This window comes from Mycteria americana, chromosome 11, assembly GCF_035582795.1.
Source record: "Mycteria americana isolate JAX WOST 10 ecotype Jacksonville Zoo and Gardens chromosome 11, USCA_MyAme_1.0, whole genome shotgun sequence".
Classification (NCBI taxonomy): Eukaryota; Metazoa; Chordata; class Aves; order Ciconiiformes; family Ciconiidae; genus Mycteria; species Mycteria americana.
The window spans coordinates 22,639,907-22,658,216 of NC_134375.1; the positions used below are offsets into that span (position 1 = coordinate 22,639,907).

Consider the following 18,310-nt stretch of genomic DNA (forward strand, 5'->3'; position numbering starts at 1 on the left):
CACGGGGCTACAGCTGTCTACAGGCCATGTCTTCTCACCTCCCATGCCGCTGCGGAGTTGCAGCCCCATGGCACGTTCCTGCTCCCCCTTTCTCCCCACCTCTCCCTGCCACCCTCAAATCTCCGACTATTCCCAGAAAGGCAGCACAGTGTCAGTGAAAGAATCCTGGGCCAACAAACTATGCCCAACTCACCAAAACCTGCCTAGCCCGAGCGATGCCTGGGCACGCTCCACTCCCCTCCCAACCCCACCCCGGTGGAGACTGAGGTGGTGAAGAACCAGCTGCGGGCTCAGCCAGGGGAAGGGCCTGGCTTATCGTTCAGCTGGACAGAGGAGATGGCTCATATGGAGGAAGAGACGTATCTCTCCATCTCCTGCAGTAATCTCAAGGCTCTCATTTTGATCCCCACCCAACACGAGCCGCTGGCTGCTCCAGGTAGCGTGTGCTCAACAGCGTCTCTGGCCCCATACCTGTCAGGGCCACGGGGTTTGCTGGGAGAGGCGAGGAGAGGGATTCAGTTCATGTTTGGCTTTCTCAGCTCCATGGCAAGAGCAAAACTTGCCATGCAAAGGCCCTGTTTCTGACCCTAGCTGAGATGGGCACCACACAGACAGGGCAAGAGGCAGCGCAGGGATGCCGGAGAGAAGAACAGGAGACAAACCACTCTCTGCAAAGTACTTTGGGTGCCTCCAAGATCCTGTTAAATAGCTGGACCTAGCAGCCCTGGCAAGCACCAGTACCAGCGAGGCTTCCGCTTGCACTAACCAGCATTTTGTAGTCGATCTGCTGCCGGATAAGCTTGTCTTCACTGAGGGAGTAGCGAGCCTCTCCCGTGATGGCATCGATGGGTCCCTTCTCCATCTGCTGCTTGATGGCGCAGTAGAGCATGAAGAGCGGTTCCCCAGCACACTCCTGCGGGACAAGGGATGGAGGAGAGGGAGAGAGAGGGGTGAGAACGTGCCAGGCACCAGCTTTGCCTTTCAAGAACCACCACCGTGTCAGGAGCCTGCTGTGGCCCTGCACCATCGAGCCCCATACGTGGCTTTATAAAGAGTCTCCAGCCCTTGCTCAAGACTGCAAGGAAGGGGGCACATGGTAAAATTAATCCCATGGAGGAACTCATTCTCTCCTTCCAAGCCCACTGGAGGTTGTTCCCTTGTCTATCAACCCCTAGGCTCAGGTTCCCAGATTTTCCAGATGCTCCTCGGTGAATTCTGCTCATTCTACAGGCCAAAAGCGAGCTAAAAAGGTTACATTCAGGGCTAGTGAAGAGCAGGTGGGGTCTGGGGACTTTGTGTATGGGATATAGCCTATGTTCTGAGCTGGCCCAGCCAAGAGAAGCACCCGAGGACCTGAAAGGGCACGCTGCAGTGGGACAGCCTGGGGGCTCTTGCCCAGGCATCACGATAGAGTTCTGGCATCTGCCAGGAGCCCAGTCCCCCATGAGAGAAGGTCAAAGGAGGTTTCTCCATATGATGGCCGGGCGCAGCCAGCCAGATCCACTGGGAAGGAAAAGCAAGAGAGCAACTCACTGACAACCCTACCGTGAGCCTCCAGCGGATGCAGGGGACCAGGCAACGAGGTTTCCTGCAGTTAAACCATTTGCCACCTACATGTCCCCACTGCCAAACCCCTATAGTCAGAGCCAGCTTTAGCCACCAGCCAGAGCCATATCAGCATCCATCTCATGGGTGGGAGGAAGGGAGAGGGAAACTGGACCAGACAATTCCCCCGAAGATGCTGGAACTGCAGTGACCCACGAACAGCAAAGGACCCACCAAGGCTGGAGGCACCAACCAGCCTGGAGCCATGAGTTGGCGTAGGGGGGCTGGAAGTGGACACCCCTTTATCACCCAGGGCCCAAACCTCTCCCCTGAGCTGCATCCCAAGGAGCCCTTCCAGATACAGGCGTTAGCCCTAAGGGAGAAAAAAGGGTACGATGGGAGCAGAGAGGACAGGGAGAAGTCCCAGCAGACTTTACCCCACCAGCCCTCGCCCCTCCCTCCCAGCCGCCTCACAAATAAATTGTACTTTGGTGCAAAGTGCGGCTGCTCTCCCTGTCACCATATGCTGTTAGCATCTCGTTAGCATCTGCGGTAATTAAAGAGACAGCTGCTAACGAGCAGGAACAGGCATACATCATCCCCAGACCTTCCGACAACATGCATGTCTTTGAAATTATGTTTCATTTGCAAACTTGGCTTCATTGAGTCAGCTTGGAAAAGCGCGAGACCCAAGGTGGGTGCTACACTGCGCATCGCCGGCTGCCCTGCAAGGCGGGAGTGCCAGGCTGGCCGCAGAGCGGGGAGCCCCACGGCACCCCGAGCCAGCCCCCCGGCCGCGGTGGAAAAAGACTCGAGCTGCTTCTTTCGGTTGCTTGTAAAAACTCCCCATAAACTTTCCAGGTCTGCGGAAGTGGCGTGGATGGAGGATAGCCTGGAGCGGGACTCCTGCTCGCATCTGGCACAGCTGCTCCCGTCTCAGCCCACAGATTTCCCCTCTCTGGCGAGGGACGGTCGCTGCCCCCCCATCTGCAGCTCTGCGCCCACCTCTGGGGATCCCCACCGAGAGAGGTCGGTTCTGCCTTTCCCGCGCTGGCGGCCCAGTTGCACTCCAGGCATCGCAGCATCCCCTCCTCCGCTCCTCAGACATCGGCCGCGCTGACGGGGAACAAATCTTTGGGAGGTGTGGATTAGAGCTGGCCCTACGGCCTCCCCGGGGGGACGGAGGCATCGGGGGTCCTGGTGACGGGTACGTCTCTCTTCCAGCACCATGCAGGCTTTTAGGGGCTCCTGCGTGCCCCAGGATCCTGGTCTCCTTCTGACCTGTCGGGCACCCTAATGTCAACTGAAACAGCCCCCCTGCCCTGTCCCCCGACTCTGCGCATCCCCCACGGTGCAGCCTGGCTTCCCCACCTGTTCCGAATGTGGGTCCTACCCTTAACATCCAAAACCTCACTCCCAACCTCACTGGCCCCACCGGCTCTCGAAGACCGGGGCTGAGATGCTGCCGAGGGTCACAGCTCACCGAGCCACGACAGCCGAGGATGCTTTGGGGCTCGTCCCTGACAGAGACCAACAAAATGAACAGGGACCGCAGAAACCGGCGCCAGGCAGTTGCCCCGAGATGATCTCCATCGGGGACTGCTGCGATGGGGCCGGGCGGCCTCGCAGGTTGATGGAGGGCAGCCCGTCCCCCGAACGCGGCCGTGCCCGTGCCTGAGCGAGGGGGGCTTTGGGGGGCTCTCCGCGCGAGCCGAGCTGGAGGAGGGCAGCTGCAAACACCCCCGTGCACGCGCGCCGGTACATTGGCTGAGGCGAGCCGGCTAACGCTCAAACTGTCTTATTGACTAGATCTAGCTCATCAGGCACCTAATATCGTGCATTTTTCAGCACTTGTCTCAATTTATCCCTCTCCCTTTCCCCGGGGTGTCTCATTAAGAGTCTGATAAATGCTACTACAGGGTGCCCATGAAAGCACCAGCCCTCGCTGGTTCCCCACGCTGCCGGCCCTGGGCAGGGGGGGCTGGCCTGTCCCTGTCCCCGTCCCTCGCCCCAGCACATCACAGCCGCATGATGCCGAGCCCCCGGCCCTGCTCCGGGCAGGTTTGCTGAGAGCCGACCTGGCAGCTGGGCACACGTCCGCCTGCCTCATTTACATGCACAATTACCACGGTTTGGTGCAGTTTCCCTGCTAGCAAACTGTCTGCTGCGATACCTCTCCATCTACTCCATGGGTTTCTCCTGCTTTTGAAGCCACCTGTGATCCTCACTGCCGGCAGACAGGCAGAAACGGCCCCATGGGTCTCCTCTGGTGGGACCGATCAAGAGGCCATGAGCGCACCCTCAAGTCTCTTCCAGTCTAACTCAAGTGACCCAAGCAATGAAGTTCCAACCACCTCCCCGGGGAGATGATCCCCAACGTAACAAATCTCATAGCCAGCAGGTTTGGATAAAATCTCATAGCCAGCAGGCCCTCCACGTATGTTCCTCCTGCAATGGTGCATCTAGATCGGACTTCTCTCTCCTGCTGCCACCACCCAGAGACTGGAGGCATTTTCCCCTGCCAAAGCCATGGCGTAGCCAAGGACTTTATAACAAGGCATTGCCCTGGTCCCATCCCCATGTCTCTCTCTCCTGCTACTCCTTATCCTCAGACCTGCCCCGCGCTAGCGATGCAGCCAGAAGCCTCTCTGAAGGGGGGGCAGGGCTGTACAAGGACAGATGCAGGACAGTGGTGGCACAGGAGCTGATCCAAAGCAGCTTCTGAGCAAGGTGAACATGCCCCCATCACCTGCCCACATGGCCCAGCCCAGCCAGGGCCAGGCCAAGGACGTCAAGTCATGCACACAAATGCAACGTCCCCAAACGCCGCTGTGGGTGTTCGAAGGCTGTGCACTGCGCCTGGCTCGGCCAAAGCACGACCTTGTCCACTTCAAGGAGCCCTGAGGGAGTTTAGCCACAGCGAGAGCTACTCCTGCCTGTCCCACTGACCCCGCAGAGCCCAAAGAGCCGTCTGCCGGTGTCCTACCTGGTGCCACCGGGCACTGCCGCTGCAGGGGCGGAGGGTGGCCCCATGAGCAAAGCCCCAGCATGAAGAGGCAGCAGGAGGTTTGACATCTCCCCACAACCGGCACAGCTTTTCTCCTCTCCCACCCCTGGAAAGCAATCTCCACCGCACACTACAGCTAGATTTTTATAGATACAGGCTATCCCTCAACGGAGGCAAAAAGCCAAGTGCATGTAAGTGATATTATAAATCACCTCTCGTTGACGATCACTTGAGTTCTGCACAGGCTCCTGCTTGCTCTCGTCTCTTGGCTGGAAATGGTTCAAACCCTCTTTATCTTAATGAGGGATGAAATCCCACAAAAACGGCTGCGTGCCACCCAGCCTCGCTGCGCTGATGCCAGGCAGGATCCCAAGAAACGGCTCTGCCAACTGACAAACCCGTGGTGGGACCAGAGACGCCGTTCACCCCACCGGTGTCATCCCGACGCAACAGCAGGACCGAGCTGGTGGTCCATGGGCTGGAGCTGCATCTGTGTAACCCGCTCTAGCAGGTGGAAGCACCGGTGCTGATGGGATAAATGTTCTCCATATGGGTTGGGTGAACCAGCGGTAAAAGCAGCCCTTATGCTTTGGCATCCTCTTCTGCTACCCGCGAAGAAATTGGGAAACAGGAGAATTGAAGCTAGTGGGCTCGCCAACGCAGGCAGGGGCATGAGGAGGTCCAACAGCACCTGCGCTCTCGTGCATGCGCGGTGGAGAGAGCTGCGTCCCCGGCTGCCCACAGGCCCCACGGGGCGTCCATCCCCACCACGGCACCTTTGGGAGGGGAAGCAGCAGCAGAGGTGGAGATGCCTGGGGGAAACGGTCTCCCTACCGAGGAGCCTCAGCGTCAAAGAGATGAAGGAAAAGCAGCAGCGTTACACGAAGAGCGCAGCACATCAAACTACAGCTCAAACAGGCAGAAATATCCTCCGAGCACAGTGGCGTCTACAGAAGGACCAGCTCCCGCGGCTTTTTCCTCCCGAGTTACACAAGCAGAAGCAAGGAGGGAGGAATGGGGACCACTCCGAAGGGATTCAAGACTCAGCTGAGTCGCTTCAGATTTATCCTTTTTCTGGGCACCGTTTTTATGAAGATCTCAAACCCACTACGCATTAAGCAATCCTAGTCTGGATTTCATTTCTCAGTCTCAGCACTCTCCCCGAAAGGAGACCCAGAATCACTAATCACATCTCAGAAACACAGGATGGGAACGGAGGCCTGGGAAGCGACCTCTGCTCTGGGAGGGAGCGGCAGCGCTGAGGAGCACGTCAGCGCAGGCTCTGGCTACCGCGCTGCCCGTCCTGGTGAGGCAGGAGCCGCCTCCCCACCCACGCCGGGTTGCCATCCCTTCCCAAACTCACCTTCAGAAACTTGTACAGCAGAAACGTGAACCAATTCGTCAGCATCTTCTCTGCCACCGACTCCGTTCTGCAGGGAAGGCAGAGAGCAAAGGCATCAGGAGAGGATATTAAAGGTCCCTGATCTCACCCGTCGCCACCTCAGCCTCGGACTGTGGCTATATTATTTTTGGCTTTAAAAGGTCATATCTGGAAAGGCAGGAGCCTCGAAGCAAAGGGGCACAAGCAGACAGCAAAAGCTCTAGTGAAAAGCCTGCCTATCCGTAAGGCTGAGCCACAGCAGCCCCCCAGGAGGGAGAAGCAAATTGGTCTCCAGTGTATGTGGAGATCCAGAGAGCGCCAAGCATGACCTTCTCCCACGGGGAGTCTCGCCCAGGGGATGACCAGCTTTCTCCCTCTCCCTGGTACCTTCTACTCAAACGAAGTTTATTTCTTGCATCGCGTCCCATTGGAACCAGGCAGCTCCCTCCACAGGAGGACCGTATGAGACACCTAAGCCAGGTAAAATGTCACCAAGCCTACCTCAAGCTCCCCAGTTAAAGCACAACCTGAAGGGAAGGGCTGAGGTTGCAAGGCAAGGTCAGATCCTGACCCGCATTCCCACACCAGGAGCACCTCCTCCCACAGCAACGAGTGCCCGACGTAGCTGGAAGCCCCTCTCCCCACCTGGGAGCTGCTGCTCTGCCTTCTGCTCCTGCAACGCACCCACCACCGCTATTGCCCTGACACAGGCCCACCACCGCTGGGTGACGTGGGACTTCCCAGCAACACCCAAAGCAGCCCTTGATCTCTACAGCCTCAAAGCCCAAACCGCAGCAGGACAAGAGGACAAGAGGACAATCACCACCAGTACTGGAGGGGTAAAGAGAGTCTTCCCCAGCAGCCTGTGCAAGGTCTGTTCAGAAGAACTGCTGGAGGAGAGGACACCTGGTTCTTGGCACTCAGTGGTGGTGATGGTGAAGCTTTAGGAGGCCATGCGCTGCACCCTTGCTTCTCTCTGTGCCCCTGCCCTCGGGCCTGGATCGGGGTGGCTCTCGGGCAGGGATGCAGAGCCCTGCAACGCAGAGAGGGCACCGGTCCACTGGCACATGGCCTTGGTTAAAGCCACCACTGGATTTACGTCTTGAGTCTTTGATCCCAGTAGGGTTTTGGTCAAACTTATCCCCACTTCTAATTCAGCCGAAAACAAGGGGATTAAAGGAGGAAGAAGTAAGAGCAGTGGCTGGAAGTCAAGCTGTTTTCCATGTATCTTTGGAGCACTGTGCAAAGACACCGTGCCAGGCTTGGGATTTAGCCCTTCCCTGCCTGCATGGTGGAAATCGTGGGTCTCTGTGCGTCTCCTCGGAGTGGGGTGGTGATGTAGGAGTTTGCAGTGAACGATCCTGCAACCACCTGCTCAAAAAGGACCTTAAAAATGGAGCCATGCTTCTCAGCTTTTGGCGATGCAGTTGAAAGAAGAAGCCAAAACTGCCTTGAGAAAACCTATAAATTGCCCCTAGTTTCCTAAAGCATGGTTCAAATCCAGACGGCAACGTGCTCCAAAGCATGGTAGGGAAGGTCCGGGGGAGTCACCCGTGTCTGTTTGGGACCATCACCACGCAGCACGTGCACAAGAGGGAAAGCAGGATCCTGTAGGATGGGTGTGAGATGTGGTGGGTCCGAACAGGACGTGGGGACCTCGGGGTGACGGTGCTGCAGCCAGGACGTGCCGCACCGGCAGAGGAGAGGGACAGCCCGGCACGGAGGGAGCCGAGTGTGACACAGGACCCAGCTGAACCACGCAGCCCTACAAGGGCAGCTTAACGCGCCTGTCTCCGCACCACAGCCTGGTCTCACTGCCGCAAGATTAAAATTCCCCCTAACGCGTCCATTATTTTTAAAGTGGCTTTCACTCCCTTTAAAGTAAAAACGCCAGCCAGCCCCCCGACTCTCTCCGGTTAGACTTCTTCAGCTTATCCACCCATTGATCATCAGATCAGCCACTTGCAAACACAGATGCTCCTGAAAGCAGAAGCAATACTAATAACCTCAGGGACGTGGCTGCCTTCCTGTCGCACCAGGGGAAGGGACACAAACGGGTTGACTCAAGAGACAAAACCCAGAAGGAACCCAGACCTCAGAGCCACCATGAAGAGCCCCACTGCCCAACGGCAATGCCATGCCCGGCAGATGGGACGGGAGCAGTTCCCAATGGCCAGATGGCTGGGGTAGGAAATCCACTTTCCCAGGGTTTATTCAAGCTGCCTTGGGGTCGTATGGTCCCATCCAAGGCTTTCTCTTGTGCTAATGGGGCTTAGCCCTTTTTGCCCTCCCTGGAATAGCACAGCTCTCCTTAAACCATTAGGAGACAGTAATACCTGAGCCTCCAGAGGAGGGAAGCCTTCCTGTGCCCCGCCAGGAAAGATTAACCCACCAAGGGGAAGAAGAAAAGAGAGAAGGCAAGGGACGTGGGGAGAAAGCCAAGGGAAGGGGTGGACTGAGGCCGTCCAGCAGACATCCTCCCCGGCCCCAGACCAGGTCCTTTGCTGACAAGCCTGTAACGCTCATCTGAAGTGCCACCAGCCGGGCTCTGGCGGATGTTTGTCATTATCCGCGATAGAGCCGGATGCCACAGCAACGGGGGGATTATCCACTAACAAAATAAATAAATAACAGCTCTCCCCAGTTAGATCAATGTTAATCCAGTTGCCCTGGGCGGTAAGCACACTCTCGCGCCCAACAGCAGGGCTAATCAAAAGGACAGAGGAAGCACAGCCCTCAACGTCGCTCGCACCGCGCCGGGCTGCAGGAAGAACAAAGTCTCTTTAAATACCACTCAGGGAGACGCGAGCAAGGTACCGGCCAGGGGACCTTGTCCCTGTCCTAAGCCTCCCGCAGCTCCACCTGCGACGGACCCCCACGCTCCACAGCTGGGGACCGATAGTCCTGGGGCTGCCGGCTCTCGCCGTGCCGGCGTGGGCTCGGCTCTGCCCCCGTGCCGCTCCCACGGCTCAGCCACTGCAGCTGCTGGCCTCCCTGCACTGCCTTTTATTTATATTTTATTGATTTACTTCATTCCGGAGTTGTGCTCCGATGGCAGCGGCTTCGTGATGCTCTGAGAGACCCAAGAGCTGGAAATGCAGTTTAAATATTTCAGCGAAGCCTGGTGTCGTGGAGGGACGGTAAGAAGCGAAGAGCCCAAGGATGCACTCGGGGAACAGGGATGGGGGACAGGGGTTGGCACCTCCGAGACCCACCCCTCTCCCGGCCAGCCACGGGTCTGCGCCACACCCCCTCCCTGGCACATTGCTAATGGGTGCTTTGAGAAATTAAAGGCTCCCTTGCAACGTGATAAACGAAGCAGAGAGAGTAAGAAAGCAACGTGCCTAAAGAGATCGGCCAAGGGAAGGTGGCAGGGCTGTAACTGGGATCAGCTCACATCTGTGTCCACTCCAGGCATCTCCCCAGGGCCAGGCACACAAAACCCAACAGGCTTTGTCCTGTCCCGCCATGCCATGAGCATTGCTTGGTGTTTGAAAGATGCTCTGGTTTTCTCAAGCCTTTCTGTTGGCGTGCCAGCCCTGTGGCCCTCAGCCATCCCTGCATCTCCGCCGGAGGCTGGTGGCACCGGGCTGGTGGAGGCAGAGCTGGGGAGGCACGGCACGGCGCGTGAAGGGGGAGGACAGCACGGAGGGCCTCGAGCTGGGCTGGTGGAGCTTATTAATTGTTTTTGTTCAGCACTTGGTGTATCTTTCAATATTCATCAGCCCGTGATGAAGGAGAGCTCAGAGCTATCGTTAAATATTGATGGGCCAGGCAGACTCACAGCAGGGCTTGGCAGGCTGCCTCCCGCTCGCGCTCCCCCCGTCCCCGTCGAGACTCCCAGCTTGCGAAGATCCGCTTGGCTTTCCTACGAAAACCCCACCACGTGCCCGGCGAGGTGGGCAAACCCTGAGGAGGCAGGGGGGAAAGGAGGACCCCGGCCTGCTGCGAACCCGCGGGGGCACCCACGCAGGAGTGCCGGCAGCAAGGCAGCCAGCAGGCGTGCTGGGAGGTTTGGGGGGCTGCCTGGTCACCTGGAGAAGGGAAGGCGGGTGGGAGCATCGCTGCAGCGACACGCGACAGCGCCCGACGCCGGCACGCATCCTCCCTGCACCAGCCTACGCTGCTGGCAGCCACCGAGCATCTTGCTCCTTCCTCCCCAGACAACAGGAACCTGCACGGGCCAAACCAGAGCGAGAACATCCCACGAGCGACTCTTGAGCTGGCTGGGTCCAGGTGGTCCCACATCCCTCTCATACTTGCACGCAGACAGGCAAGGAAATGCTTGACCACAGACCCAGCGCCGACATTGCCACAGCCAACACCAAAGTCATCACTGATGGCATCCCTAAAGGACATCAGCTCGTGTCCACAGGCTCAGAAGAACTTGGGCACTGTCCCACAGCTCCAACCTCTCGGATGGTCACTCACCTCCTCAAGAGTAGCTTGGGGTGGTTCTTACTCTCCAGGTTCTTCTCGATGAGGTCGGAGAGGAGCTGCTTCAGCACGCCCGTGGCGTACTCCATCTCGCCCTGCAGCGCCGTCATGATGAGGGAGGCCACGTTGCCACGGTCCCGCATGGAGAAGCTCCGCTGAGCCTCCAGAGTGCGGATGAAGGTCAGCAAGAAGTGCTTCTTGTTCAGGAGCTGCCCAAAGAGGGTCAAGGACTTCTCCACGTTCGCCTGGACCTGCAAGGACAGAGCAAAGCTGGGAGATGGGCACGACAGGGAGGGCAATGAGAAGAAGGCGGCTGGGCTGCACAACACCCTGGGTTCACCCTCATCCCCCAAGAGGAAAGGATGAAAAATGGATCAAAAAGCAGCTGGATTTGCTCTCTCCATACTACCAAGCTTCCTCTTTGGTGACCGGCCTCAGTTCCCCCCAGAAGTATTATCTAGTTTGTAATATCTCAGCATCAGGTTAACAGAGTCTCAGGGCATCGATGTATATATATGTATATATATAGACGCACATTTCCATACAAAGACTCCCTCCCGCCTGTGTGCAGGCACATACACGCACTTTCCTCCCATAAACAAACACTCTTTCTCTCCCAAACACACACACGCAAATTATCATTTTCAATTTCAGCTAACAAGCAGCTCAATTCCCACCCCAGCCACTGTAACACGCTCTTCGGGTATTGCACAGAAAGCAAACAAAGCCACAACCCTGAGCTCTGCCAGCAGCAAACCCGCCTGGTTTTGGGGGGCTGGATTTCAGACAGGGAAGCAAATAGCAGAAACCTGGCTCTGCCCCACTCCAGACACAGCCTGAAACATTCCCGTTCCTCTTGAGATGTCTGAAAGTGTATTTCTGGCCATACTTGGCCACGTAGGACCCAGCAGGGATGGGGCTGGGATGCTTTCATCCCCACGCTGCCATCGTCAGCCCAGCTCTGGTCAGCCCCGACCACATTTCTTATCAGAAATGAACATTTTTACTACACAACGTTTTCCCATTAGAAAAGATGGTTTCCTCTGAATAAAAGCCTTGCTGTGGTAAAACGTCAATTTTAATTATTTTTTCTCCCCCCCCCACCCCCCACCCTGTCTTGCTGATTGGGAGAATAAGCGAAAAAATTTCATTTCACGTCAGTATTTGGAGACAAAACAACACTTTTCATTTCAAAACACCAACTCAAAATGAAGAACAGGGTTTTGACACATCAAATCATTTCACTTCAATCAAAACTTTGGCTCGGCACCCTTCAGTTCAGCGAAATTCCTCGCGGTTGTAACTCCCCCCTCCAAAACACTCTTTCCCGCTGGACAAAAACCCCGTTTCCCACCCGGTCCTTGTCAATCCTGCGCCATGAGCCCCCAGGTGCCACTGTCACCCTCGTGGCCCAGGCCAGCGGGGACGCCCGCCCCAGAGCATCCCCGAAGGGCGATGCGGGAGTGACGAACCCTCTCCGCCCCCGTCCTCGGGGCTCCTTTTGCGGGCACTACGTGAGCAAGCACGTGGCTCGATTTCCCTTAATGCAGGTCAGAGGATAACGTCCTGCTAGGAACAGAAACGCTTTAAATTATGTTTTCCCGGAGTCCCTCCCTCCAGACTACGCAGGGACCTCGATGCTGGTAACTCGGGCAGATGCCCGAGGTTCAGCAGCATCGGCTGCTCCCTACGGGGACACAGAGATGCCGGTTGATTCCTCAGCACGGGAAGACCCGAGAGCCAGCTGGAGCGCAGCGGCTGTGCTGGAGACCAACCAGACCCACCAGTAAAACTGGGGCAGAGGGAGATGTGCTGCATCCCCACCCCTGCGCGTTGCTGGTGCTTTGGACAGCCAAGACCAGGCAAAGGAGACCACGGGACGAGAGGCTTTCTCCTTTCAGCGGAGCAGCAACCATCTCGGTAAGATGGAAACGGGTCCTGCCCAACAGTGGCCATCCCACGGGAGCCTCGGCAGGGAGCACGGGAGGACGTGAAACCACCGTCACAAGCAGCACGGCCATGCCTGCCGCCTACCCCGGGCCCCCGCGTTTAACTTGCTGATCATTAGCAGAAATAAACGAACAATACTGAATTAAATATTTAATCAGGCTTAAATTCACACAAAGCAACAAACCTCCCGCCCCACACCTAAAGAGAAAGGGAGCTGGTACCGACAGCCCGACGCTCGCTGCGGATTAGCGCGTGCGTGAGCAAGTGCTGTTTCCTTCCCGTCACTTGCAATAGCTAATGTTACACTCTGAGTAAAGAGACAAATAAAAGCAAACCTGATTAAATTATATGAAGCTTACACAACTGTAGTTGCTTTATTTAATCTCTTTTGGGGTTTGGGGTTGTTTTTTTTTTTTTTTTTGCTCCTTTGCAACTTTAACCCCTCGTTTCCTGGGCCAGGCTGAGCTGGCGTGCTCTCTCGAGTGGGATGTTTCAAATTAGGAGCTGGAAGCGGACAAAATCCCACCCAGCCTGCCGCGGCCAATACAAAATTCCTCCTCTGATACCCTTTTTGATACCCTTTCTGCCCTTCTCTCTTTAGGGAAAACTCTTAAGAGCAAGAGCCGAGGTGAGAGGAGAGGCAGGCGTTTGCACGGACAGGAAGGGCTGTGCCCCAGGGAGGGCTACGCTCACGCCTGCTGCGGCTCTGAGCATCCGGAAACCCGAGCTGCAAGGGGAAATCCATGGAAACGGGGTCCCCACCGCCCTCCGGAGCCGGGATTAGGGACCAGGGAAAGCGGGCAGGCAGAGGGCCAGGGCCCCGCGCCGCAGCCATGCCGGCGTGCAACACCAGCACGCGCGCTCGCAGTTGGTAAAAGCTTGCTGTGTTGTAATTAGTGACCGTGCATCTCGCACCAGGGCCGATTACTTCTCCTAAATACGTTGTGAAGCCCACGTCGACCTTAATTACTGTGCCAGGTCAGCAGCGAGGGGAAGCTCAGGTCACCCCCCTCCTTTCTCTAATCAAGAGCGGCCTCGGCAGCCCAGCAAACAAGAAGCCAATTGCTGTGCAATTGCACGCGCTAAATTAAACAGAGGTGGGGAGCCCGGGAGAGGAGAGGGAGCTGGTTTGGGGAGCAGGGGAAGGATGCCAAGGATGGGTCCCGCATGGGGAAACGGAGCCAAGCAACCAAGCTAGAAACAAGCGGCTGGTCAGGCATCAAACAAACCCAATTGAATAAAACAAGTGCTGTAGAAAATGACAGCAGCAATGATATTAATATAAATATTGATATTAATGTCGGAGAGCGCAGTAACCGTTCGGCAGCCGGTCCGCGTTCACGTCGGCTGCCACGCGGCGAGATGCTCTCTGCCGCGCCAGACCGGGGCCAGCATCTGACCAAAGCATCTCTCCAGCCCTGCCCTTGGGGCACGGGGACTCGTGCAGGGGCACGTCCCCAGCGTGAAACACTCCAGAGACAGACGGACAGACAGACGGTACCACACCTCCATCTCCTTCAGCACGGGGTGGTCTTCTATCCCTGGGAAGAGAACCCGCATGGCGTAGGTGCGATAATCCAGAAAGGGGATCCCAGCCCCGTCCAGGTCATTCGTCAGCTCGTTAATGTCAGTCTGCAGCTCAGCGAAGGCTGGGGTTGGAAAAGCAGAATTAAGCAACACATCCCGGCGTGCCAGCACACAGCATCAGCACCCAGCCTCCGCCGCACCCTCCGGCACCCCGTGGGTGGGACCCCCCCAGGCGTGAACCGGCTCCGCATCCCTCCTGCCGGCAGGCTGTGATCGCTGTCCCCATCTCACGGATGGAGAAACGGAGGGCGGGGATGACTACTCCAGAATAAATCAAGTGGCAGATTTGGGAACAGGACCGCCGGGTCCCGGGGGGGGGGGCTCAAATCCCCCTTGCTCAGCACTCGCAGCTTCCCAGGGATGATGGGGGCAGCGGGGAACAGCAAAGCTTGAACAAAGCCAGAGCTTCTGGGGGAAAACGTTAGCCTAAACCACAAGAATGTCCTCATTTCTTTTTGACCTAAATACTACTCGAGAGAAGAGCTCGAACACACCCACCCCAGCACCTCCCGATCCGAGCAGAGGCAGCCGCGACTCCCAGGGGAACGCGAGGCAGGGGGGTCCTGAACCTTTAATTGTACCTACAGGGAAAAGCTGACGGGAGAGGAGTCCTGGATATGCACCAGGGAAAGGGGTTGGGGGGGGGGGGGGAGAAAACCCTCAGAAAAATCAAATTAACGGCACTTTAAAGGGAGCTGAAAGCCAGGCAGAGGACTGCAGGCTCGTCAGCCTGATGAGAAAAAACAAACCGTCAGCTTGAAAGGCGTGCTATCTTATCTGTAACTAGTGGGACTAGCAAAGAGAAAAGGCAGGGAAGAGATTGTGCCTTTTAATTAAAAGCAGATCCTTTTATCTGCCAGCTGTGGAAGACAAGACACCATCCCCTCCGCCAGCTCCCTCCCCTCTCCCTGTCACCAGTGCCATCCGCAGGCGTGTGTAGGGATGGGGATTTGGGGGAGCAAAGGGTTTTTCTTTCTTTCCCCTTTTTATTATCTTGTTTTCGGTGCCTGCTCCATCCGCAGCGCTCGGGCTGGTTGTGGCTGTGGCTGGCAGGGTCGGGGCCTCGGGAGCCAGCTCAGGGGGATAATGGGCAATTAGGTTTTATCAGCAGGATCATACAAGAAATTCTGTCCAATTTCACAGCATCTGTCTGTCACGTAACGAGAGACCGACTGCCCGCTCGCAGGCAGCCCTCGCTACCCTCCTCGCTCTCTTTTCTCCCACTTGGAGAAACGGAGGGGAATTCCTCAAGTGGAAAAATCCCCGAATCCCATCCAAAATGAGTTCACTTCCTCTGACAAAGCAGCTTTGCTTGTTTCCATGCCTGCTCTGGAAGGCGGCAGGAAAGGGTGGGAGCACGCCGAGCCTCGGGATGGTACGAGACCCTCCAAGGCCCCCCCGTTAGCGGCACAAGGATCCCTCAACTCACCCTCTTTGCACTCCAGGGCCACCCGGGACTCCAGGTTGTCCATCTGCAGCTGGAGGCGTTTCAGGGTCCGGTCAGCATCCCGGGACTTGCGCTTGTAGGCGATGAGGACAATGATGATGATGAGGAGGAGGAGACCACCCCCGCCACCGATCCCGATGATGGCGGGCAGGGTAAGCAGGCTGTCCGAGTAGATCTGCAGCGTCCCCGGGGAGAACTCAAACCCTCCAGCCTTAATCTGTGCCACGGCGGGGGAAAAAAAGGACCTGGCGTCAGGGGACACGTGCCCAGGGCAGCCGTCCCCACCATGCCCGCTGTGCTGGGAACTGGGGGATGACTCCCCAGGCCGGGCAAGGAAGGATCCGGAAAAACAGAGGGATGGCAGGAGCTGGTCCAGAGCAGCGCGGCGTGCTTTAATGGGATGCAGGACACACGCTGCCAGCGCGCGCGGAGCAGGCAGAGAGTTTGATGTCTCATTCAGACAACATTACAGTAACAGATGGGATGTGAAGCGAGTTGCCCCACGGGTGGGGAGCCTGGGGGGGACCACGCCGGGTCCCTTTCAACCTGGCGGGGTCCTGGAGCGCGAGCACCGCTGGGCTACAACCCCACAAAGAAAGGAGCCTTCCTTACGGTGCGAGCTGGCACCAGGGGGAAGGGGTGGGAACCCCCCCACCTTGGCACCGGCTGTGCCTTGGCACCCAGCGGGGAAGGGAGGTTGTTGGCAGGGCCAGCCAGGGCGCAGGAACGCCCGGCTGGCGAGGGGACAAAGTATTTGGTCCTACCAAACGTGTCATTAGGGAGAGCAATGCCCAGGGAGCCGGAAGATGGCTCCCGAGGATGCTCCTGCATGTGCACCAACTATCCAGGTCCTCATCCGAGGACGAGCATGCAGCAGGGCGGGTGCCAGGATAAAGACTGAACCTCTGTGACACAGGGGACACGAGAAGCAAAGGCACCGGTGTCAGCACTTACTGTGACTTTGTGCTGGCCGGTGAGGTTGGGGGACTCGCAGAGGAGCTGGGTCTCGGAGACGGTCAGGGTGCAGGGAGTGTCCCCGATCAGCACCGTGTAGTTCAGGCGGGAGTTCCCAGCCGCCGGCGGAAGCAGGTTCCTGCCCTTTGAGGGAACACGGAAGGAGACTGTCAGTTCTCATGCAATGGGGAACGCTTAAAAAAAACCAACATAGAGCAAATACGTGCTCTCACAGTGCTGAACTTTGCCCCAGGAGAGACAAAAAGCCACCTCCACAGAGGGACAGGTCCCTACCCCTCTGCCCCCGGGTGCACGCTGCCTCACCTTGAGGATGAGGGGAGAGCTGGGCTTCAGCTCCAGCATTCCCGTGGGGCTGAGCGGCTCGAAGACAGGGTCCGGGTAGTAGACGAAGTTGGTGGTGTTGATGATCAGCAGGGCCTGGACGTTATCCATGACGAAGCCGATCTCATCCGGGCGGTCGCCGACCTCCGGAGGGCTCCGCACGGGGTTGTCAATGGAGGGCGCGTAGCACACCATGGTGGTGTCGTTGTAGACGGTGCAGTTCTGCAGGAGGCACGGACCGAGGTCAGACCCAGCTCCTGACAGGGAGGTCAGGATCGGACCCCACAAGGATCTCCTGCAAGCAGCAGCTCTGGACACAGGGTTTAGACTCGGGATGTCCTGTGCCATTACATCAACAGGCGCCAGGTTCCACCCCGGGGCAGAGAAAGACTCCTGTCTGCAATGGATGTGCGAGGGGCGGTAGGTGGGAGCTCGCTGGGAACGGGCTCTTTCCGTCACTATCCTGCAGACATCCCACAAACCTTCCATCAGGTTTGCACGCTCAGATCTCAACCCTCTCCTGGCAGCATCTGGCCGGAGGCCCGGCAGGGAGATGGGTGCCCCTCTTTGGGTGGCAGCCCCTGGACCTCAGCCCTTCCACGCCATCACACCTGATGGGCAAGGGGTGTGTGTTCTGCCCTGCGTTGCAGAGGGACGGCATCCCTCCTCCTCGTGCTCTGCCCCCAGCCAGCACCACTTACGTTCTCCCTTTCAGAGTTGCAGTACTTGGCTCGGATCCTGGGCTCTTTGATGGTGGCCAGGTTGGTGCCAGTCACGGTCAGCAGCGTCCCACCGCTAGAGACATGGAGACAACGGGTTAGGAGAGGCAGCTTGGCACTGGGTCCCCACTTCTGGGAGGGAAGCGCCCACCCTCACCAGCCAGACACCCATCTGCCCCAGCCTGGGTGCTCCACAATGCCCCGGGGACCTTTTATCCCACCCAGATGTCACCGCAGCCAGCAGGATCTGACATTCACCACCACCAAGTCATCTCAGCTGACCCAAGGGCCAACTAGAGATATAAAACCTGCCTAACTAACACTAACATCCCACTCTGTGTCCAGGTTTGGGGTCTGAAGGCAGCTCCCAAGTTAAAAGAGACCAAGCGTCCACGATGGGAAAGCATTCCGAGGAGGAGGAGGAGGAGGTCCTCTCTGCCACCCCCTTCTCCACCATGCAGGCAGCGGGTGGCAGGGCAGGCTGAGCCCTGCCAGGTTTTCTCCACGGCTTGGTGTTAAAAGCCCTGCGGTCCCAGCGAGCTCGGCCGTGCCCCTGGGGAGCTCGCTCCTCATCAACACCCTGGGGAAGGTTTCCCTTGGTGCTAGCGCTTAATGGATCCCTTCGCCTCCTCTCCAGCCAATTCAAACCTTTTAGAAAAATATGTAAACATTTCAAAAAATCCCCCAATGGGAAATATTTTAATTTTATTCGCCGCCGCCAAGTATCAAGCTGAAATTAAGCAGATCCAAAGCGCGCTCTGCTCTTGCCCCCTGCCAGGCTGAGCACTGCAGGCCAGGAGTTAGCAGGACCCCGGTGCCAAGCCATTGCTCACACTCCTCTTGCCACGTCTCTGGAGCACAGCCCGGCGGCTATCACAGCAGCACTGGGATGTACCCATCAGGAGGGGGGATCCGTGCAGAAAACAGCCCCCCCTGCATCC

General features: G+C 57.5%; 1 protein-coding gene across 1 annotated transcript in view; it reads right to left on the bottom strand.

Annotated features, from left to right (window-relative positions):
• Window positions 1-18,310, bottom strand: part of PLXNA1 (plexin A1) — a 124,546-nt gene that overhangs the window by 15,750 nt on the left and 90,486 nt on the right. The window contains exons 17-24 of the mRNA XM_075514506.1: window positions 17,352-17,445; window positions 16,633-16,872; window positions 16,309-16,452; window positions 15,337-15,571; window positions 13,827-13,969; window positions 10,365-10,621; window positions 5,916-5,982; window positions 767-913 (exon numbers count right to left, since the gene is read on the bottom strand). Of these exons, the coding sequence (XP_075370621.1) occupies window positions 767-913; window positions 5,916-5,982; window positions 10,365-10,621; window positions 13,827-13,969; window positions 15,337-15,571; window positions 16,309-16,452; window positions 16,633-16,872; window positions 17,352-17,445 (1,327 nt within the window). The remainder of the gene's footprint in view (window positions 1-766; window positions 914-5,915; window positions 5,983-10,364; window positions 10,622-13,826; window positions 13,970-15,336; window positions 15,572-16,308; window positions 16,453-16,632; window positions 16,873-17,351; window positions 17,446-18,310) is intronic.